The sequence below is a fragment of the Pleurodeles waltl genome, chromosome 3_2 (genome assembly GCF_031143425.1).
Source record: "Pleurodeles waltl isolate 20211129_DDA chromosome 3_2, aPleWal1.hap1.20221129, whole genome shotgun sequence".
Classification (NCBI taxonomy): domain Eukaryota; kingdom Metazoa; phylum Chordata; class Amphibia; order Caudata; family Salamandridae; genus Pleurodeles; species Pleurodeles waltl.
Window position 1 is genome coordinate 116,829,859 of NC_090441.1, and position 24,295 is coordinate 116,854,153.

The following is a 24,295-nucleotide window of genomic DNA, read 5'->3' on the forward strand; positions in this document are numbered from 1 at the left end:
AGGAAAACAACTTAAATCCTTCTAGAAAGAAGGATTTGGTAACCTCTTCTGTTTAATAAATTCTAGCCACAGGCTATCCTTTTTTGTTTCTTTCCAGCTATATTCCATCTTAAGATCCTCTAGGGGCTCACACCAGAACATACAGATGTGGCAACCTTATCCTCATCCAGGGGACCAAGGGCAATTTTAGTTTCATTAGGCATATCAAGTCAGTCAGGGCAACCCCCCTCATCTATGCTCATTACACCAATGTGCTACTTTATTCTTCAACTTATGAAAAGTTTCCTAACCCCCTTTTCGAATGGAGGGGAATTCACCAAAATAGCAACATATAGTGTTGCATGAGGTGGCAAATTTAGCCTATTTTGAACTGGTGCAGAGTGTGCGAGAGGAGCATGCTGCACACCCTTCCCACTAGGACGCTCCCCCTGCACTAGCTAATTAGGATGATAGTTGCTTTCAGAAAAAGCAGTTATTCGATAAAGCCAATGAAGGAGACATGATAGAGGCTAAGTACAATGAGGTAAATTAATTCCTTGCTGATACAAACAGTACACAAGAAGCTGGAACTGAGGGTCTAAGTGTCCCAAACTGGAGTTATTATTTACTGGTTTACCCACTTGGGACCTTTTATCATTTGTAATCAGAGCTGAAACATTATACACCTGCGAGGATCCCGTAAAGAAAGTTGTTTTATCCAAGGACTGCAAACAAGAATTTTCAGTCATGGTCAGCCTATAGTTACAAGTTCAAAAGAAGTATTTACTAACAATTCCATCTTGGAATAAAAACCGTCCAAAAGCCACTCCATTAGTTTAACAACACATCTGTGTAGGACCTTTCTCCCACAGTGAACTCATCAGGACCTTCAATGTCTCTCTTACTCCTTTCATGCCCACTGCTTGCACCCCTTGATTTTTTCTTGGCTACCAGCCTCTTTTTTTGTCTTTAACCAGCAGCTGGCCTTGAGTCAACACAGGCTTCAGGGAGTACATGATGAACATCCATCATCTCAGTCATTGAAGTGACATCGGTAGGCTTAATTATGCTATTCAATGTCTTCACTAGGGCCGGGGTTTGGTCAACCATGAGAGGAGCAGACACCTCCATTAACAGACCAGCAGTTTTCTATGTTGCTCATATTAAGACCCAACTGCTCCTCCACTGAGAACATTTCTCACTTATGGCACCCACTGCTGACATGAGGAAAGTTTTATAATAGACAAACATTTACTCGGGGCATGACTATTTGGAGCTGGAGCTTTACGCTTACCCTTAATGTTTAAACCCTTCAAAGGATGCAGAATGAGCAAATGTGCCTCAGCCCAGCTTTGGCTACCTGTGGGTGGATGGAGCATGTCATTTCCTGTCAGAAAATGTACCACATTAAGTAGACATTGGATTACAGCTCCCGGTACATATAATCATTAAGGTCATTCAGCTGTGATGCAGGCTAGGTTTTCTATGGAAACTCTTGATTCTGACTAGGGATTACGTCTTTTCTCATTTAACTTTTGACTGGTGGTACATATGACTTTCGTTTTGAGTTCATTGGTTCAAAGATCATCACTGCTTGAGAAACATGTTTTCACTTGAAGAGGTTTATGGGTTCATGGCCCCTAGTAATTGATAACAGAATAACAAATGTTAGTGTATCAGCCAGTCCACTAATGATTGTTACATCACTAAGAAACAATAGCCAAATGGAGTGAGGACAAATGGTGGACTGATGCAAAAACATAAATTGTAAGAAAGTCAGCACTGTTATCAATATTTTCCTATAACCTGAAAAGTACCAAGTGGAGGGGTTCCGGAAGATGTATGAGAGTCATCAGCCTTTATCCATTATCAGTTAATGGAATGTGAAATGGTGTTTAGTGATGCAGTAGCACAGATACTGAAATAAAAACAAAAATTGAAAGGCCACCTACAAGGGATCCTTTTTTGCCAATCGACAAAGTGCATTATTAAAAGTGTGTATACAAGCAACAAGGACAATTTTGTCAACCTTCCTGTTGACTGGATTAAATAATCACAGCACAAAGAAACAAAATTGTGTAAAGATCCACAGATTAAATTTTAGCCATGTGGAAGGCTGTCAGAAAAGATTTAGAGGGCCTCAATGCTGTAGACCCTTAATTACAGTAAATATTTTATCACCAGATTGTTTTAGTGAATATGGTTGTCCCAGGCAGTGGAGCATAAAACAACTATGAGTAGAATTTCAGGGATACTACATTGATATCAGTGGACATGAATGAATGGAGTTTAGATTTTAAAAGATTTTATTGTGGTCTGTTAATGTAATTGAATATGTTTTTGCAATACGATGGTTGATATGCAGAAAATGGGTTATTATTTGAGGGGCAGAGCCATTAGGTAAAAACCACAATCCTTATCAGAGTAAACCCTTAAGTTAATAAACTACCCTGAGCTCAGCCCGCTCGTAGCTATGACAAGAGATCGGGCAGGCTTAACAGTAGCAATGTGTAAAGTATGCAGTAATAAAACAGTAATACATTTGAAATGCAAAACAAGTAAAAATCCCAAAATGCATTGGACAAATAGAGTAAAATGTAATAAACCAAATGACAAAAATAAAATAAAAAGAACCAGAGATATGATTGTTTAAAGTTTAAGTAGATATAACACCCAAAAGCTCAAAGAACCAATGATAGTCTGCGTCACTGGAGAACAGGACTTAGGTGCCATTTGATGCTAACAGCAATGGACTGCTGGTTGTATAATCTAACCAGGTTCGTCCTGGCTAAAGAATTGACCTTCTGACTTTAGCCCTTTAAGTCTCAATCCACAAAGGAGTACACTTGTAAAGCGTGACTCAGGACCTTAAGGGAGGCAGGATGGCAAGCAGAAGCCAACGGGGGGACCGGTCCAAGTCCAGTTGCCATTGGTCAGCTGGGCAGTTGCAGAAAAAGGCCTCTTATAGCTTGTGGTGTCCTTGCAGCTTTAAGAGGAGGTTGTCTTATGACCCTTGGAGTCCACTTCTTTGTCCTAGTTACAAGAAGGAAAGCAGGTCCAGTCTTCTAGGTTTTTCTCAGGTCTCAGACAACAGGTTCAGTCCTCTTCTGATCTTCCACATATTCAGAAGTGTTCTGAGGTGGGTGCCTGGAGATGACGCATTTATGTCTGGCACAAGCTAGTGGGTGATAACCTCTGGGAATCCCCTAGCCAATGGGGTACAAGTTACTGGGCTGACCTCACCCACTTTGGGAATTTCCAAGATGGTGAAGTCTGTGGGCACACTAAACTTGGGCTCTGACACTGGGGGTGTCCGTGGAAAGTTTACTATGGTAATCCTAGTGTTCTCCTACATCAAACACCAAAGTCTAGTTTCCAGCACTTGTGCCCTCAATAACCTCAGAGACAGACGTCTGGTAGAACAAAGCTGAGAGTCCAGCAGCCAGTCTTGAGATACACAAGAATAATTTTGGCATTGTTCCTTTAGCCTTATAAGTGCACCCAAAATATCATGTGCAAAAGGCCTGCCAAACAGGACCTGACACATTAATGTAAAAAGGATCCTTCCAGCCGTCACCCTGCAAATTCTGTCCAGTTCAGATGGGTCATCCCTGCCCATTCAGGTCAGCCTGTTTGCTCCTGGAAGCAATTTTAAACTTTACTCATGCCTATCTAAAAGCTAATTGCTAGTTGGCTGAAGTAGGAAAGCAAAATGCAGATTTAGCTTCCAGGGACTTTAGGTATGGCAAAGGTAACATGCTAAAATTTACTTTTCTGTAATATTTGGGGGGGGGGGGGGGGAGGGGGATCTGACTTCACCATTAAGTGGGATTTTTGATTACTTGTTTAATTATTGTTCTAGCTAGTCCCATTCTCAAGATACAGTTTTTGTATTTAATACTGTATTGTTGTGTTTTCCTAGGAAAGCCAGCCTTGCTAGAGTGAAAATAGCTTTGAGGCGATAGTCACTGTAAGGATTTGTTTAACATTAACTTTTACGTGTCCTACTTTTAAATACTATGCACCCTTCTTTAAGGGCAGTAAGGCATACTTAGGGGTGGTTTATAAATATTTAAAAGGGAAGTGTGCCAAAGGGGTTATTTTGAAAGGTCCAATTTTCAGTTTAAACCTGCCCAGCCAGGCTACTGATGGTGGGCAGTTATGCTTACATTGTCACTGTAGTGGATGGCACCGAGGGTGCTGCTGTCCATTTAAACATTTCTCTTACAGGCCCCTTGATACACCTTGATACCATATATTAGGGACTTGTAGGTAAGTTAAATATGCAAATCCTGTGTATACCATTTTTAGCATGGTGAAAGGAGGAGCACAGGCACTTTGCCACTAGTTAGTAGGAGTAAAGTGCACAGAGTTTGAGAGCCAGCAAAAATAGGGGTCAGCAAAATAAATTCTGGAGTGGCCCTGAATACATTTCCAACAATGGCTTGTGGTCTCCAGAGAACTTCGATATTCCAAAGAAGTTCAAGAAACATTACAAAAATTAAAACCTTTTTTTAAAATGTTTCTTAAAATTGTATGAACCATAGTTGTGTTGGACACTTAAGATAAGTTGTTTAATTGCTTAGTAGCAATGATGTCACAGAAAGAGAATCTGACTCTTGGGTGTCCCCCTGTATAAGATAAGGTCTGCTACTACTCAACTAGGGTATGAGGCTATATGCTCATGTTTAGCCAGCCCAGTGTTTATGTACATGAGCTGGCTGTGTATGTGAGACTACCAACTTGCTTCACCACTTACCTGCGCATAAGTATCCTGTCACAGGAGGTAGCCTTCAAGGATTGCTTCAGGGATTGGTGCTGAGCTGGGGTAGGCATTATAATGTGAGTGGACATTCATAATGTAGGCCTGTAGTGCTTGTTGAAATTCTGTGGTGCTTAAGCCAAAGTAAAGAGCACAAGTGCCAAAACAGGTAATAACAAAATATCTCATATAGATATGGGGTTTCAGAACAGTTTGGCTGCTTACCCCGACATTTGCTGTAAACAGGACTGCAAATTTCAACATTGGATGCTCATTCTGAACTGGCTTGTTCTCATTAGGAAATCTAAGTGCTATGTCATGTGATTTTATATACAGATGCTATAATCTTTTTTCTCTTTTTGATATGTTTTAAATTTGCTGAAGTACCGTTTGGTATACTAACGGTCTCACTTTATATTTATGTAAATGAACTTTATGAAAAGATAACTTACGGGATAATATGTTGTTCTTTTTATTTTGTACATTTAAGCTACACTGAGTTATAATGCATTGGTTTAGTTTAATCCTACCTGAAATTGGTTCTGTTTAACAAAATAACTAACTAGAGAGGTACAAACTAAGGTGAAGAACTTAAAGGCTAATAACGCTTCCAAAGACAGTCCGTCTTGGAAAGAGAGAAAAGTGTAAAAATACCAGATAAAATAGCTATAACAAAGTCTTGGGAACGAACCTGTTAACATAAGCAGGAGCCACCATGGCACAGCAGAGATCAGGCAAAACAGACTCCTTGACAAATAAACATCACCTGTAAAGCTGAACAGCAGCTTTCTGCATTTGACAACAATTAAACTGTACCAAAGGCATATGTAACATGAAGCTCTTGTCTTTAATAAAATCTTGATTTTTCACTCGGCATATCCCTATTTTTATAGTAAGGAAGCACAAGTTATGTTACTTTTTTAGCGCCTGTCCAGAGCCTAAGGTGAAGTATCCCTGATTGGTTTGAATTAAAGGGCTTTGAAGATTGATGCATTGGGCCAATCAGCTGTCTTCAGAATGTCAGAGAAGCTTTAAAGGTTAAAGCATTCCTATACGAGTTGGGGCCATATCTGGAAATGTTGAGCACCAAGGGGCATAGGACGGGTTGAAGAATAGACAGGAAAACTGCCAAATCCTTACCCTCTGTTGGAATTTCAGGAACATCTGATGGATGTCACAAATTGGGATCAAGAAATACACACCGTTTTAAGTCCAAACACACTATCCAATCCCCAGCAGCAAGAATATTCCTGAGAAGATAGGTGGCCTTCGTCTTGTAATGTTGATAGAGAACCTATCTATATAGAGATTTCAGATTTATTAAGGAGCACCTGTCTTAGTGCTAATGCACCAGGAAGACTTAGCTGATGAAATGGTATCACAGTTAATAGTAAATGAATAGATACTATGGGAACGGTCAATCCTTTCTTGACTAGCTCCACCACCTTTGGACCTTCTAGAGAGTTTTCTTTGGGAAAAGAGATCGTTGGGGGGGGGGGGGGGGTGTCGGCATTGATTGCGAGAATGCAGAAAATCAATACGATACCCCGCCCATCTACTAAATCCAAGCATTTTCAGTCATTTTATCCCTCTCTGGGAGAAAAAACATTATGCACACATTATGTGCAAACCCACCCTAATTTGGGTGGGGGGGGGGGGGGGCTCCTGAAAAAGTTGGATGTAGGGTACTGGTTCCTCTCCTGATTGAAAGGGCCACCTCTTCTTCTGACGACCAGTGGCCTAGGTCTGTAAGAACCACCCCATCCACTGCCTCCCTTGAAGAACCAAACACGTTTGGACCGCCTACTTCGGCAGGCAGTACATCCTCACCTGTTGCCGACCAAGCTAAAAACACATTTAAAAGTCGTCATGCATAGACAATTTGTCGTTGTCAAGGAAAGCAAAGACTGTTTAGAGATTTCCTTATCGAACTAGTCTCTGAAAAAGAGGTCAGCAGATAAATAAAACTGGGAAGAAGGCAATGTATCTGCAGGCTTGCTATAACTGCCATTAAGCACAGATTTCCTGTGCTCCGCAATGTGGTTTTAATATCTCATAAAAAACACTCAGCTCTTTAGGCCCATCTTCTCAAGGTAGTGGCACCAATGGCAAAGGGATGGATAAGGTCAGCTAGAGCATAATCAGAAAGTTTATCAGTGACCCAGGACATCTAAAAGATGATTTTGGCAATGCTTCATGGCATGATCAATGCCCTTAGGTCCCGTCTGTACCTTAAGTGAAATGAGACCTTATTAGGGTTAATCTCTAGAGTATAGATGCTTATCTTTAATTGTCTGCCTTAGACCATAGTGTAGGCATAAGGTCTTTGTCTAGAGTATGTGATAATCAGTACTTACTGAACGGGGCAACATGTTAAATGTGAAATCAATCCCTAGATTTAGGATGCCGAAATTCTGCAGGGTTGAAAATCAGCTCACCATTGAGGTTTGAGATGGTGGAGGATAAGAGAACAAGGAGAGTGTCAACAGTGTTGGTGCCAGGTAGGGTCAGTGAGAAGTCCCTGTCAAAAGAAAACTATCACCCACCACCTCGTTGGTCACCTGGAGAGAGGTGGTTCTTTCCTCATTCATTGCCTGAGTCAGGGGCAGACCTCTGACTGTCCAGTGAGAGAAATGAATCCTGAAGCGTTTTGGCACAAGCTTAGGAATAGACCTTAGCTTTGGAGCATCTAGTCTTTGAGGCGGACAAGTACACATGCTTCCACCCAACCTTACCAGATGTTAATGGTCTTTTGGATGTCCAGAAACTCTTTGATAACAGGCTGTTCATGCTGCAAAGGCATTGAGGAGCGCAGATTGTGGTTTTCTTCTAGACAAAGCTGGCCGCACATCCATAATTGACAGAAAGCCAGGCTGTGATTTCTGCGAAGAAGGCTACAGGCATTCCAAGGTAGGTGCAAAGGAGTGTTTAAGCCTGAGATGAATCTGCAACAATGCCCAGATCTTGATTTCTGGATGTAGTGGAGTAGAGCGGACAGAAGCACTGCAGAGTACTTCTAGTCAGACATCCTAGATTTAAAAAACAAGATCAGGATTAATGAAACACCAAAGAGACAGAACTTGAACCTTTGTTGACCACTCTGGATACTAACCAACTTTTATCTTCTTTGGTTTATTATAAATTAGTTTGAGAGTGCATGGGTCAAAAGGCTGTCTATTCCACTGGCAGCAGGCGTTCAACCTGTTATATACCTATTGCTTCGCTATACTTCCCTCCTTTTCTGTCAGGTGTGAGACGTATGTGAGGTTGCTCCACCATCTGCACTTGGCAAAACAATAAACCTATTATGATGAGGAGAAATTGTTTCTTCTTGTATGGAGCCGAAGACCAAAATAATGGACTTGAGTCAAGAGGCTTGACCTAAGACTAAAAAGCTAGGGCAAAAAGTACAATCTTGAGCTACTAGAAAGATCATAAAATAAGATTTTTAGAAAAAATGTCTGAGAATGACTCTGGTAAAAGTCTGACATAAAGGAAGAGAACTAGACAGGCAGTAGCTTGATGGTGGTCAGTGCTGTCAAATGCTGTTGCTAAATCAAGCAGTGTCAAGGCACTGAAACTGCCAACTGCAGATGCCATCCGCTAATCATCAAGTGCTGCTACTAATATTTCCACAGTGCTGCTACTTGGGCAGAATCCCATCAGACCATCATCCAGAACCAGAATAAAGAACCTTAGAATCCACTGATGGCGGTGAGGGTGGTTGTGTGATGGTACGGAGGAAGAGACGCATCTAGTCATGTCTGCTTCAGCAAAGAAGGAATAATGCATTCTATTAGCTGTTAGGAACACTGCCAACTGTGATGGGGTTACGGATCACCAAACTAACAAATGGAAGTTAACAATGTAATTTGATCACCAAACTATGGCAGTGAATAATCTAATTAAGAAAATTAGTAATTGTGGGTTCCACTTGGGCCCAGACAAAGGTGAGCTGGACTTACACTTCATAATATCCTTAAGCATTGCTAGGGAAATGAGAATTTAAATTACAGTCTTCGGGAGTAAGAAGAAAGGCGATAGAGACAGTTTTGTTAAGAAAGCAGGAAGCTACTTCATCACAGAAAATGTGAGATGGTTTTACAGATGGTGTCAGAAAAACAGCATCAGTGAGTTAATTTACTATTATGTAAATGTATTTTAATTTATTGTTTTTTGTGTTGGATGCCCATCTGCTAAGGGGCGCAGCTAAAGGAGAAATTGCCAAATATGTTGTGCCGCCTTGCCTTGCTATAACATCTCTCTTTTTAATTGTAGCACTAACCAATCTTGAATAATTATGAAGTAATGTAACTGTGTTCTGCACCAGACGTTCACTGGTAATTGGTTAGTTATTGCTATGCAGAGGAATGCAGAGGAACAGTGTTGCGCTTTAAATTGATTACAATTTGGCATACCCGTGGTTTAGTTTGTTATGCTGGTGCTATGTAAAACCCCAAAATGCACGTCTGAGCATCCTTTTATGAATTACCTTCAAACTCTAATTGCTTGTTTTACTGTGCTTTAGAGATCTGTTAGTTTGTCCCAGCTTAAAATAAATGCTGTTTATCCCAGGTCTCCCCTTTTTTTATATTTTCTGTAGGTCTGAGACCTTTATGCTTAAAAAAAAATTATATATATAAGCACACACACATTTGTATAAAATTACCTACTGGCAGTCTGAAAAGCATTTTTTTGTTTTGCTCATAACTTTATCGCCTTTTGACAAATCTTCATGAAATTTTCAAAACTAGTGAACCACTCACGTCATCTGCTGTTTGGAAAGTTTCAGGGTGATTCGTGGAGCAGGGGCCGAGAAAAGGGGGGGACCCCAAAATGCGTTTTCCCCATGCAATATTCCATAGGGATTTTAGACACGACTACAACCCGAACCACTGAATGGAATTACACAAAATTTGCAGAAAGCTAGATCTTGGTCCAGAAAGATCTCTTGTAATTTGGTGCCAATCTGTTCAGTGGGTTTGGAGTAATTAAAGTAAAAACCTTTATGTTTATTTAGAGACGCAGATCCGGGTGGATTCACAGATCCACCCGTCAATAGCAGTACAGTGATTGGCTGGCTGCAACCTGACCGCAAAGTGCGGCTGCCATTTTGTTCATCTGGACTCCCAGCAGGGAAACAAAATTTTAAAAGTGACAGAAGGGCTCGGGGTAGAGGTACTTTGACCCCATGGGACTGATGCAGGGGTCTATGAGGGACCCCTCATGGCCATGAAATTGTCAAAAGTTTTTTTTTTTTTTACCAGTGAAATTATTGAGAAAACTGTGCATGGCGGGGGCAGAAGTTATACCTTAGGGCACGAGTTATAGTTACTTGAGATAACTATAACTGAAGAATGCCTTGGGATTTGTGTGTGTAAAATCTGAACTTAACTATAACGTCTCTGTAACCTTTGTTTTTTCCAGTGAATACGTGTTAGAGGGAAACCAGATCTTGACGGGGAATGTCACATTTGCACATACCTGAAACCTTAGTCCCAATGGGACTATACCTAGGCTTTGCTGTTTTGTTGATGTTGGAGCATTTCTAGGTTTTCATTGTTTTGACAATCCATTTTCTTCATGGCAGCAACATTTGTATGTTGAATTGTTATGGAAGTCTACTCTAGCTTGAACTGCAATATTTCTGTTTTGCATTGTTTGGTATGGTTTAAAATAGTCCATGTCTAGATTGCATTGCAGGGAGCAGGTAAGTTAAACTATTTCTGCTTTGCATTATTTGGTTTGGTTGAAGATGGTATGATCCTTGATTGGATAGTTATGGTAGTCTTCACTGGTTTGAGTTGGAACAAATTCCAGGTTCCATTACTATGATACTTATATTAGGTTGTCCTTGTTTAGGTTGAGTTGGAACGTTTCTAGGTTACATGCTTGTAACTGAAATTGGTACACTTCTGTGTTGCATTGTAATGGTAGGCTGCCCTAGTTTTCACCCGAACGTTTCTGACGTGCGTATCGGTATCTAGCACATTCCTAATTTAATCCACATACAGCATCTTGAAAAAATATGTACTAATAGAATATTTCTTATAAATTCATTTTTAGATTTTATCGAAAGGAGAATTGCAGGTCTCTGAGAAAGAAAGAAGCACCCAGCTGGACCAAATGTTCCGAGATATTGCATCCATTGTGGCTGACAAATGTGTGAACCCTGAAACAAAGAGACCATACACTGTCAGTTTAATTGAACGAGCAATGAAGGATATTCACTATTCAGTTAAAGCCAACAAGAGCACCAAGCAACAGGTTTGTATCCAGAAACAGCTGCTTTCCTAAGTGCAGTAAGTTTTCATCAATGTAAAATAAATGATTTGGCTACAGTGGACACCAGTTCCTGTTCAGGTGTAGAATGACAAATACATAAAGTGTTATGATTACATTGTTACTGTTTTCGGAAAATCTAGACTAAATTAGTAAAACACAAAGGAGTGTCTAGGTCAGGGGTCTCCAACCTTTTGTGTAGTGACAGCTACTTTTGAGCATCATTGTGAGCTACTGAAGGCTAAGCAACTTGCGCATTATTACCAAACACCCCCACGCCAAACTTCCTTGACATTAGGCCTAATGTTTATAGAGCCAGATACTATGGTTTGAACAAAATACTTTGATTAGGGGCACTATGATAGGACTGCCATGTGTGGTAGTTGGGGTGTATGAACATGTGTGCATATGAATGGGTTATGTGTGTATAGGTAACTGAGCGCTGATGTCATATGTACTTGTAGCACAGGGCATACCTTTCGCTATATGTGGCCCCGTTACAAGTATAGCACAAACCATGTTTTTAAATGGGAGAAATTTAATGTGCATAAATGTTCATAATGTGGAACGTTTTAACTTTCTCCCATTTAAACATTGATTGTATTTTTCAGTTATAAATATTGCACAGTGTTCTACTAGCCACTGGGAGCAAGAGGCCTGTTTGTAAATGCAACACTTTGAAAAATTATTTGAGAAAATTAAAAGTTACCTTATATTTAAGTTAACTTTTCACTTTCATTTATTCCAATTTTAAAAGCATCGAGAAACATCATTTTGTTTTCACTTCCAATTCTGAGTTGACAAGGACTTTTATTTAAGAGCTAAATACCTTAGTGCTTCAATTATTCACCACTGTGCCCTGAGTCATAAATCTGACTCAAGCACTGCTCCTTATTAGGCCCTGCTATCTGCAGTCTGGTGGTAATAATGTAAAATAAACACAGCCTTCCCTTAACTTTTAAAAGGAAAAATGTGACCCTGTGCTTATTTAAAAATGAACTCCTGGCTGTGAGCTACTCTTAAGAGGTGTGGGAGCTACTGGTCGCTTGTGATCAACTGTTTGGAGACACGTAGTCTAGGTACATGAAAGAGAACTGAAACCAACCACCATCAGCGGCAGAAGGGTCAACAACTTACTATTTTTTCTAACTTGGCGAGTCATATACAGATTTTCGCTAGGGAAAAAAGCTATCAATTGATGCAGCACTGTGAGGGAAAACATGGCTGCTGCCACAAGAGACTCAAACTTGACCCTTGCTTCAACATTGTTGTACAGACAATAAGTAGCAGTTTGGTTAGTAGCAAGTAGTAGTAGTTCTTAAACATCCAGGTTGTGAAGTGACTTTGATGTGCATCTTCAACGAAATATAACCATGTCAAGAATGTAGTCCGGTAAGATAAAGTGACCCACAGAGTTCAGTGCAGTTAGTTTGTAGGGCACTGGCATGGTTGAATTACCCTCAGCGTTTTCAATCAGTAAATCAATATTTGTACTCACCCATGAGGGTCTCAAGGAGCATCATCCTAAAATGATAGGAACCATGATTTACTATGCTTTGTATGCAATGGCAGGATGGGAAATTACTTGACCAAATGAAGCAATCACTCTTTTAGATGTGGTTTTATGACTTGGTCTGGTCTCCTGTCAGATTTTCTGTGACCATCACCAAAGGGGAAGATTATGTATAGGCCTGCTGTTTGTCTGGATCTTTTACAAAGTAAGATTTTTAGCAGTAGGACCACCACCTTCTTCCTGACCAAGGCTCAATGAAGATGTTGACTTTAATCTCCATTGGTGGACCCTTAGTTTCAGTGCAGTCTTTCACTACTGTGATTGGGTTGGGCAGAATTTGCAACGTGTGGAAAGCCAACAGGCTGTTATTGTGTTCCTGCCCTGTAAAAATGTTACTTCTGGACTCCACATGAAAGAGGTAGCTAAGAAGAGGCATTCTTTTTTTTTTAAGCTAGGGTAGCTGGAGGGGTTCTTTTCCCACCACCCACCTACATGGATCATTAGCTGTGATTTTAATGTACTGGCTGACTTGAGCAGTGCTGTGGCCTGTGGGAGAATAGGTACAAGGCAGTGGTGTTCTCACTGGGTACTCTGTCGAAAGTCATCTTAGATAGATTACTGAATATTGTTCAGTGAGGAAGGCTGGGCCGCTTTAGATATCTGGGTGTAGAGATTACGCACTCACTCAAACTACAGTATGAGCACAATATTGATAAAGTGTTACATGGATTACTTAAATCAGTTTGCTTCTGGAAAATACTTCCGCTCACTAATGCTGGTCAGCATGGTCTTCCTGCCCTGGTGCCTGTATCACGTGAAGAATTCCCTATATGTACTCTCTCAAACAACATTGAAAAGCACAGATACTCTCCTGACCTTGGTAATATGGGTGGGAAAAAGTCAATGGTAAAATTGTCTGTTCTCAAACTGTGTGAGCATATGGTGGCCTAGGGCTCCCAGATTTGGAGCTCTATTATTTGGCAGCACAATTACTGGATGTGGCGCAGTGGTGTAACACAGAGGATAATTGGGAGAAAAAAAGACTACTGAGGGTGGGATGTGGGATGAAGAACCGTTACCCATCACACTGATGAGCGGTAGACCAAACATGGTCATGACATGGGATATAGTTGCCTGTAAACACTGAAACACCTTACGTTTTCTAGTTCACCAAAGAGATGGTGGCTGCAGCCATTCAGAAGAATATGTAAAGATGTGTCTATAGTTCAATGGTAAAATGGAGGAGACATTACATTAGGCGACCCAGGGCTTAAAGTGGAAACAGGTGCTGAGACGAGTCCCTATCAGGCTCTTCATTTTTGCCCTCACCCTAGGCGTGAAAAAATAATCTTCACTCGGGGCACTATCAGCCATCAACCGCCTTTGAAGTAACCCTGGATAGACTCCTTTGTTATTCGTGCTACCACACAAGAGCTACTCTGAAGGTACGATCACCTGCTAGTGATCTGAATATGCACGTCTTGGGGATCCGCAGCAGGGCTGGAGGGGTAAAGGGCAGAGCGCAGGCACAGGTTCTACATTTAACAGGTCTTCAGTGATAAAGCTGCTGCATGGGCAGCTGCTGCCAAGTATTGCCAACTTCCAGACATTTTTCCAAGCTCACAATAAATAAAAGTAAGTATTTTACAAAGAGTTTTATTTAACATTTCTGATGGAGCTGTACAGTTATTTCACAGTCTTATAATTAGAGTTAATGCATTTTACTTTCATACACCATAAATATTTGACCCGCACACCTACAAAAGATTTAACCTTAAATTTGCAATAATCTCGACAAAAGAAAGGAGAATTAGGCGAAAAACGTGACTCTTAATCCAATCACTGAATCATCAGTATAAACTAAGGAGAGAATTGAACGTAAAAGAAATGGCCCAAACAGCAGTATAAAATAGAATAGAAAGATAAAAGATTACAACAGCATCTATGTATAATGGAAATTAATTGAATTTCATATATTTTTAATTTTGGTTCAAAGGCATTAACAGTGAGAACTAAGCATCCCAGAATGCCTCATTATGGGCAGAGCGGGCTTCATCACAAAAAGGACTTACCAACTGTCACGAAGACCTTGATGGTTGAAATGCATCAGTTTTATGCTGTTAATTCTGTTTCAGATAAATATTTATTTTTGTGATTTGGTATATATCCGTTCATTGGTTTTAGAGGTATTAAAGGGCAAAAAATATGGATATCTAGGGACGCGGATCCTCCGTGGATCCAACTGTGGTAGTCCTAGGCTCGGGGAGGGCCATGCGCCCCCCACCGCACTGTATTTATTGAAAGCCCCAGGGAGGTGGCGGTCCCCGTAGGTGTATCGGGGTGTGCAGCTCCTCTGGGAAGGTGGTAGTCCCCGGGTCTGCGTGGGAATTGGGGGGTCACACACCCCGCATCATATTTCTTAAAAGCACCTGGGAGGAGGCAGTCCCCAGCGCTGCGGAGGTGGGGGGGATCATATTTCTTTGAAGCGACAGGTAGGTGATGGTCCCTCAGGCTGCAGGGGGAGCCAGGTGTCCCTAACTCCCCCCCCCCCCTCACCTTACCCACCGCAGCCAATTCTAATTTTAAAGCCCCCGGGACTTGCCCATCCAGGCGCTTTAGTGAAACAAGCACGGAAGCCCAGGCTTGTTATTTTGCTTTTTTGCTCTGGGGGTGTAGGGGTCAGCACCAGAGCTAAGGGGTCAGGGTGACTCTATCCTGGCCCCTTTTGTTTTTTTTTTATCATATTTTATCAGGGACACGGCTGAAGCAGAGTCCCAACGTGACTGCCAACACTTCCTTGTTGAAGTGTTGGCAGCCAATCAGATCTCAGCACGAGCTGAAGCCTTCGCGTCCCTATTTATATACAAATATGGGCTTTGTTTAATTACTTAAACTTCTGAATGGATTTTCACCAATTAACAAATAGGTCGCTTTGTGGACTAAGAGCTACCTTTCTGCTAAATTTGGTGTAATTCCATCCAGTGGTTTGGGCGCTATCGCTGTTCAAAATCCCTACGGAAAAATGACTGGGGAAAAAGCGTTCATATTCAAACTGCCTGTTGAGCATGATCCCCAACAGGGTTTGTTGAGAAAGCTTGATTCTTTCTCTTTTTGCCACAATGTCACAAGCGTCTTTGGAAGCAAACATCATTTTGCAATACTTGACAAAATATGTTTTCATTTTGTTTAACTGAATACAACTTAAGTACTTCAGTGTTTTAAGTGTATTAATGCTTAAAAATAAAATTACAGAATTAAAAACAGTTTATCATATTTTCTTGAGTAATATATACCCCTACTACCACCATTGTTGGTGCAGCCTGTTAATTTATATTCTGTTTTAACATTTGTATACTGGCAACACAAAACATACATTTGGAGGTTTTATTTCTCGGTTACTCCCTCTGTTTTTGATTGAAACTGTTACATTGAGTTAAAAATCACTACTATAAGTTTACAGGAATGTTGACTTCAATATTACAGTGTCTTTATTGGTGATAAGCATAGGCGTTTTGCTACCCTCTCTGCAGAGATGTTTTAAAGCAAAGTGGGCAATTTCCCAAGGCCCCAACTTCCAAGGGGCTCCCTTTGGAAAGTGAAATGTATCTTTATTTCACCTCTGTTTGTTCTATTTCTCTATCTAAACCTCTTTCTCTCTGCCTGCTTCTACGTCTGACTCTGTCTTACCATCCAGTGTCATCTTAAGGATTGTTTAGAGTCCCAGACAGGATTGATTTCAACTATGTTTTCTGACCCTGTTGATGTTTATTATACAGCTTACTATTGTTTGGAATCACGGAAGATCCTCTTAATAGAAAATGGGTAATAACATTCAAATTTGTTCCATACCAGGGCCCTAAAAACATTAAGATGACACTGCCTCTCTGCTGTTTCTGTCTGTTCTGCCCATAGCACAGTTTGTCCTTTTTACGCGTACTAGCAAAGATTTTGTTTTATTACCAAAATGTGGGGAAGTGGGTGTTGTGGTAGGCGGGGCAGGGTAATAGAAAATGTCTCTCAGTTCCTGCTTCTCCCAACTCACATTGCCAAATGTTATCCTCTTGTGTCGTGGATTGGCCTGCGTTATCTTGTTGTGGTGTGTTTGCAGCAGTCTTTTCCTTTGTCCCTTCTACATATTCCAGGCTCCCACTGAAGTCGTGAACTTTGCCACTCACATGTGCAACCACCCTCACCAGCCATTAACAGCCAGCCGAGCTCACTGTTCACTATAAGTTCCTCATCCTTTGGCACTCCCATTGGTGGCAAAACTCCTACTTTTACCTGTATCTGCCATTATTAAGGGATTTCTTTGTGTTTTTTCAAGGCTCCTTTCGTTATCTGAGCTAAATGTTATTCAGCATAACTTGTTTTCCTTTTGTAGTAACGCTTAAGGCATGATGAGAAAATTCAGTATTCTATAGATTGCACTTAAACTGAATTGTGTCTTTATGCTTAGGTGTAGATGTAATCATTATAGAGCGCTATAGTTAGTTTCTCTTCTACGGAAGGATGACCGGGGAGGATTGCTCACCAACATTCTACACTGTAACTCCAGGTTGCCCACATATCCACGGGAAACACAGAAATCTAGGATTGACTTGCTTGAAAAAATCACTAGAAAGACATTACTTCTATTTACCACTTCCCTGGAATAGGAAAAACAACAAAGTTTAGCAGCTGGAGAAAGAAGGACTGTTACAATGACTACGTAAGTGGTGCTTCAGCCATAAGCACAGCGGTGCTTTGATGCCAGTGTGTTCGTCAGTAGACAAATGTCAGCCTCACCTACAGGAATTAGATGCAGACATAGACAGCCTGTTTTGTCCAGTTATGCTTCCTTGCTGTCACTTAATTTTCCTGCCTTTCTTTTAATGAGTGGTGGCCATTTGGCAATCACAGAGGGAAATCAAATTGCCTCATTAAAGGTTTGCTCCAGATGGATAATTTATTTGCTTCTTTTTCTGTAGGCTTTGGAAGTGATCAAGCAGTTGAAGGAAACAATGCAGATCGAGCGGGCTCACATGAGACTGCGTTTCATCCTCCCTGCGAAGGAAGGAAAGAGACTGAAAGAGAAGCTGAAACCACTCATTGCGGTCCTGGAAAGTGAAGATTTCGATCAGGAGCTGGAAATTGTAAGTTTATTTTCAAAGTTAGGGATCTCTGATAACCTTAACAAAATTAGATAATTGGCACTATTAAAAGCAAACGCAGATTAGCACACTCACCGTAACCCACAGAGCAGCACCACATGATACATTCCACAGTTTAAATTTAAGGCGGGCGCCCAAACTACAAATGCATTCAGTTATGTTGCCTAGTTACATATTTCGGCTTTGTTAGAACCTTCCTCAGAGTGGTATTGCTGCAGTATTGTGGAGATCGGTGGGAATGTGATGCATTTTAATAGATTTGTTTTGCCCATAATCTAGGTTACACTTTGCTACTTATGTCTTCACATGCCTGTCATTAAACACGCTTGTCGAGTCAGCTAAATTTTCACATTGAATAAAACTTGTTACCTTCTCACTCCAAGTATTTGTCACCAGTGTTCTATTCTGATATATTTTTAAAAAAATATGTGCTGTCATCCTTTTTCATTTTTGTATTTGCTTTGACCTTGCAGTCAATAGTCCGGGTCTAATATTATTGCCTGAACAGAATATGTTGCACTGGGTTCTGGCCTAGCAGTATGCCCAGATTTTTTCTTTTCTGATCACCTGCCTTTTGGACTTTTTATTGTGCCTGATCATCACTGCCAGTGTCCGCCATTTAAAATAAGGCAGCTGTGACGCAGCATGTGTAAGGGGCGCTTGACTGGTTACATGTGAACATGTGGGCTGCTCTTGAGAGACTACTGCCGTACACAACCTGGTACCAGTGCACAGGTACCCTGGCGCAATGTGGAATCTGCAGGGTTAGGTATTTACCTGGAATCGGCTTCATGAGGGTAGTATACACTGTTAGGGAAGTCAGAGTGCTTTATTTTTTTACCTATAGTGACACTCCATTATACACTTAGGAAGGGAACTGCCTTAGAGTGTAGTGCCCTTCCCCTTGGCCTACATAAAACATTAACATCTTGAATGAGAGTGTAACCTGTGTGAGAAAACCAAATTTGTACCTTCCAAAATGATAACTGTACATATTGTGGGTCATTCAGACTTTCCATGTTTTCCTGGTTCAGCTCCCGATCAGAGCCAAGGCCTTTTGTCACCTTGCTGTGCCCAGTAATTACTTGTTCTCCAACAGCAGGAACAAAGGCCACCGACTCTAGCGGAGCAATTAGCACTACTTCTCCTACCTCCTGAGAAGGAAAGGGGTGGGGCAGAATGATCTAGGTCAGTCACTGAGCTGTCACACTGCACCAGGGATGGGTCTGCCCACGCCCAGTGTGAACAAAGGAGAATGGCCGGACAACTGGAGCCAAACCACTGGTGGGCTCCCTTTCAAATTCTAGTGTGCAAGTCCTTGGCAGAGATGGCAATTACCCATAAGATGTACAGTTATCATGTTCATTGAGGATTTGTTGGAGTGGCCTCCACTTTCTCCCTTCTGCTCCCCAAAGTGCAGAGCAGTATTCTCAACCTGATTAGCAAAAAGCAAAATAGTCTAACCTGGCTAGAGACTCCCTGAGGTCAATTCTATGGCATGATCATGTCCAGGTACTATGCATGCCTAGGTCTCCTGTGGGGTTGTAGGCACGTACAAGTTGGAGAAGGAAAACGCTTCACCCACACAAGCGAGCCAGAGCGAAGATGTAGGTTACAGAATGCAGATTCGCTTAGATTGACACGGAGTACTACAAAGAAGTACAACCCATACCATTGCCACTAGGCCATAAGAGTCTGAGCCACACAGTCAGAACAGAGCTGAAAAGAACAGCATACTACAGCAGATTAATCCAGAGGGAGAAGGCGCTGGCATCATTCGTTACACGAGTACCACACACCAGTTTAGGACACATCCAGGTGGCACCACAATAACCCCATACATTTCTTAACAATCAAGACAACACCTCCACGCTTGTCTGTTTGAAGGTGGAAATGTACATTTGAGTGAGTTATTTTCAGGAGGCCCGGAAAGCCCACCAGGCAGATAACTTAAAGATTTAACCCCACTAATTTATAACTGTGCATGAGTCCCCTGAACATTTAGGCAAACACCTGCATGTGGCAGAGATCACCTTCTGGAGGGAGCCATCCCAATAGTGAACTGGAGTCTGCTGCCATCCATTAACCATGGAAGGCAACCAACATGGCTTAAATCAGCAGTTCCTAACCAGGGACCGCAATACCTACTCGGGCACCTTGTGACTGTTTAGAAAATTAGACAGTATAACAGGATGTTAAAGAATATATATATATAAATAAGCAAAATGGAAAATGTAAAAAAAATAAAACGCTCTATAAATATGTAGGAATTTGAAAATGGAGGCTAGAAATGAAGTTGGTACCGTTTAACCCATTTTGTGAGAGAAGCACAAGTATAAGCAGACAGAATCCAGTATAGACGAATTGTGGCCTCAGATGTATTACTGATATTCACAACAAAAAGAGAACATGTATTAACAGCAAAAAAGATAGTGATATGCTGGAGCCTAGCATTTCATGTAATCTTTTAGAAGTAAAACAAAATTAAAAAACGTCCAACTTTCCCATTACAATTCTGATCTTCACAAATGTTTGTGTTTGTGAATTAAATAAAAAAAATCTGAATTTGTGTGTTAGTTTGCTGTATACTTGTATTTGTATTATTATAGAAATGGTTTGCGCGGGTTCCCCAGCTTCCAGTAGTAATTCAGTGGGCTTAAGTTAAGTAGTTAAGAACTTCTGTCTTCGATTGTACCTGATGGGAATAGAGCAGCCAGCCAGATCCACAACTGTTCATCAGAAGAGCTGGTGTCTGGTGCTCTTGTTATAGTGAGAGCATCACTTGCAGGGGAGACCACCCCCCACGACCCTTGCCATCTTGAGTCAGTGAGAGTGGAAAGCCACTTAGTTCCAGCTCTTTCTTCGCACAAACGGCACAGGCAGTTCATGCACCAGGAGCTGTATTTTTTGTCTTTTCAGTGCTTGATAGTGGTGATGTAATGCCCAGCCGGTGCAGTGAGCAAGGAGGTTGAGGAGCTCTGCTCTCCTCCACCCAACTCAAATGCCTTTCATCAAGTGACACAGGTTTTATGTTTTTTTGTCATAATCATGTTAAACATTGTTAAAATCATTTGATGAAGCAAATAGGGTGCCATAATATTCTCTTCCCCACCAAGCTCTCGGGTGATCTCATATCCAAAGGCTTATCATTTTTTAATGATTATTGGTTCAGGGCTGAATATGCCTGCTGCCTGCTTTAGTGCTGTATATTCACATCTGCCTTCTAAATCCTTATTTCCTCAGCTCCACTGTATGTAGGATGATGAGAACACCAGTAAGTTGGCCAAAGAATGAGCAGCCATATTTTAATAGGTTGATAAGAGAGAGCTATTTTGCAAACATGTTATTATTTTCAGGTGTTGGGTTTAGCCACCTCACCCCTTTTTTATGCATATTTTAAGACCTACTGCTAGTTACTCTTGTGTCATTTTGTGTGCTATATTTTTTAATACTCCAGTGGATTGCTGGGTTCTAAACTCGCTAGGGGTTGTCATTTCAATATATGTTTTGGGAGTAGTTGGGGTCCTCGTGGTAGCGTTTGATTGGTCTAATTTTTTCAGCAGCTGGGCTGGATTAGAAGCATGTTGTCCCTAGTGCCATGATTCTTCTTGGAGTGACCACACATTTTATAAATACATTATTGGGAGTACGTAGGAGCAAAGAGCAAGAGAAGCTGCACATGAGGTTGCTGGGATTTCTGTGACATGGGGTGGTGGACGGTACTCGTGTGGGGGCGGGACGGTGGTTTTCTGTCCTTATTATAATGTGGCATATTGTTGCTGTTAGGGAGATAGCTTTCTTGCCACAGCCTGGTGTTGTTATTGTTGCATATTTGGTTATTCCGGATTTTCTAAACTTATGTTCTCAATACTACATAATTCAGTGCCTGAAAATGTACGGAAGCGCCAAGAGGGTACCTTCTGTTAGCAGATGGCATGCTCTGTAGTGGGCTTATTTTAGTTCACTCACAGGGCCCCAAATCTTCGGCTCCAGATTTTTACAAACGTTCTTTGCTTCTCCTCATGCGGTAATCATATGGCACTGTGTTCCCTTAATATTGATAGAACTGGTTGCCAATGCCCCTACCCACTCTCTCCCTTTATCCACCCATCCCCATTAGTGCCTCCGTCATGCCTCTTGAATTGAGCACGTTTAATGTCTAACAGGCGTGCAGATGCCAGTCCCAGTTTCCTCTGCCCCACCAATCTAACCACGAGGCCATCTCTCCTCCCTGCTTCAGGCACTCCTTCAGGATGTGCCTCTTCATATAATGGGTGTCGAGCCCAGCTCATTGTAGTGTCCATATCTGTGACGGAGTGCACGGGGTACCCTCCTCTCATGCATGGAAAGTACTCTCTTGCTTTCTAGGCTGGGTCTGCGCTCTAAAGGTATGTGTAATAAAACGATGATGCATGTCTTCAGAACGTGAGCTCTGTCCATAGGCCTTATTGTCATTCAGCATCTATATGTAATGTTTATATAATCTGTCTCTGCTTTTTTGACCACACCCATTAGGTCTGCCTGGTGGATCCTGGTTGCTTCCGAGAAATTGATGACCTGATACGATGCGAGACCAAAGGGAAAGGCACCTTAGAAGTGCTTAACTTGAAAGACGTGGAAGAAGGCGATGAGAAATTTGAATAACTCTACCTAACTATTTGAGTGTCTAATGCTATAAAAACATCAAATGCGTGTGTAGCTACTGTTCTGCATTCTATTCTTGTACTTGCTGCAAAAGTGGACTTCCTAGAAACTGTCAGTTCCCGAAGGATGTGTTTTGAAATCACACCATAGGATGTATTTAGGAAACAGTTTTTTTGGCATTCATCGTGAAATGTAAAGCACAGCTATCGAGGAATGATTCTAAAGGTTGGTGTGTTTATAGTCCAGATGAGTGATGGTTTGCACAAACTGTAAAAATGTAAATATAATGGTGGACGCGGAAGGGTAAAGTGCCTGTACATAATATGATGTTTATTTATGTAACTGTTAGCAGAAGATTCAGTGCAGGTTCTCTACAACTTTAAAAATCTCACCTGCAATCTTCTGAATCCCACATGCGAGGGACATGCGTTAAGAATACCGGACTATTTTTAATAATAAAATTAAGGAAATGGCAGACTTGTACAGAAAATATTATGGCGCTTATCTTAACACATTTAGCTTGGATGTCTGGTTGAGGAACTATGTTTGCAGTTACAGGACTCTGTAAAGGTGATGGATGTTTTTCTCCATGACAAAGATGCTTATAAAATAATCCGTGGTTTGATTGCCCATCACGCTGTAATTGGCATTGACTCAATCTCCAAAGATGTAGATTTGCCCTTTTCGCCCCCTGTTCAACAAATCCATGTCATATGGGTCCTTACTGGTGCATTGAGAATTACAAGAAAGGTGTGGTGGCTCATAGAATACTTCCTGTCGTGAAGGATTTCCTCCTGGATTCTAGGATAAAAGTCGTTTAAGATGATTTTGATAAAACGTCTTAGAATTAGAGATGCCCACGCCCCCTGCACATCCGCAGATAAGCCATCGGTCTTTAGATATGGTTCAAAGCCCAGAGTCTGTCCGCCTCTGCTGATTCTACTGGGAACTCATATGCAGCCTCTGCCCGGACCCCACCAGCTGGTTATCTGGGGTTGTGGGATACTCATCCTTTCTTGTGAGAGAAAACGCTTTGCCCGGTGGAATCATTTTATATTCCATTAAAGCTAATGCAGCAGTTTCGTGTTTTAAAAAAAATATTTTGTATTGCAAAAAGAGAATCGCATCACAGTAATTTGATCAAATCTGCCTTCTTCTAAGAGAACAGTGCATTCCTCCCTTGCAACATAAAACAAACCCACTACAAGGTGAGAATACTAAACGCAGCTCGAAAAACAGAAAAATCTTTTTTTTATTTCACCCAGAGTCACGGTGCTATTGCAGAATGAAAAGAAACGCCTCCTTGATAAATAAACCCTTAAATGCGATGATCATGAAAGAAATTAAAATACAGGAAAGTGCAAATATTTTTTTATATTGATCTAGAAAGTAAATACACTGAAAGAAAAAGCAAAAAAGGAGCAATTACGATATATTTAAATGCTGGTTGACAAAAACGGAAGGCCAGCTAATGCCCAAAACATAGACATTCACCGGTTGTTCTGTAGGTCACTCCTCTAACTTTCCGCTTGCAGGTTCTGCATAATACTGAACTGGACCTTCGTTTATCACATCCTCCCTTAGCAGAAGGAAAGTACTGATCTCTAGCTCTGGAGTTGCCCAAAAAACAATATGAAGAGCAGTGCTTTTCGGGAACACATCTCTGCTTCCTTTGTTTCTTTTTTTTTTTTTTTTGAGAAATGAAAGGGGCAAAACGCTGTATTCAAGAGCAACAATAACTGAAACTGAGGAAATCCATGCTTTTTTAAAACATACTTGATAACCTTGTTTTATGCTAATATATTTTCAGTGCTAATTACGTCAGTATTGGTGTTTTTTTTTAAGCTATCGAGACTTCATGCTAACTGAGCAGACTGGTGTGTACATCCATTTTATTATTCGCGTCCAAGATTGCCCAACAAGCTCGTGACCTGAAAAATGTTAATTTTGAGAAAAGCCCCTCTC

At 41.2% G+C, this 24,295-nt stretch overlaps 1 protein-coding gene across 1 annotated transcript in view; it reads left to right on the forward strand.

Annotated features, from left to right (window-relative positions):
- The window catches only part of SBDS (SBDS ribosome maturation factor), a 41,538-nt gene extending 17,814 nt beyond the window's left edge, over positions 1-23,724 (forward strand). The window contains exons 3-5 of the mRNA XM_069226931.1: positions 10,808-11,008; positions 17,504-17,668; positions 22,202-23,724. Coding sequence (XP_069083032.1) covers positions 10,808-11,008; positions 17,504-17,668; positions 22,202-22,330 — 495 coding nt within the window. The 3' untranslated portion in view covers positions 22,331-23,724. The remainder of the gene's footprint in view (positions 1-10,807; positions 11,009-17,503; positions 17,669-22,201) is intronic.
- The last annotated feature ends 571 nt before the right edge of the window (positions 23,725-24,295 follow it).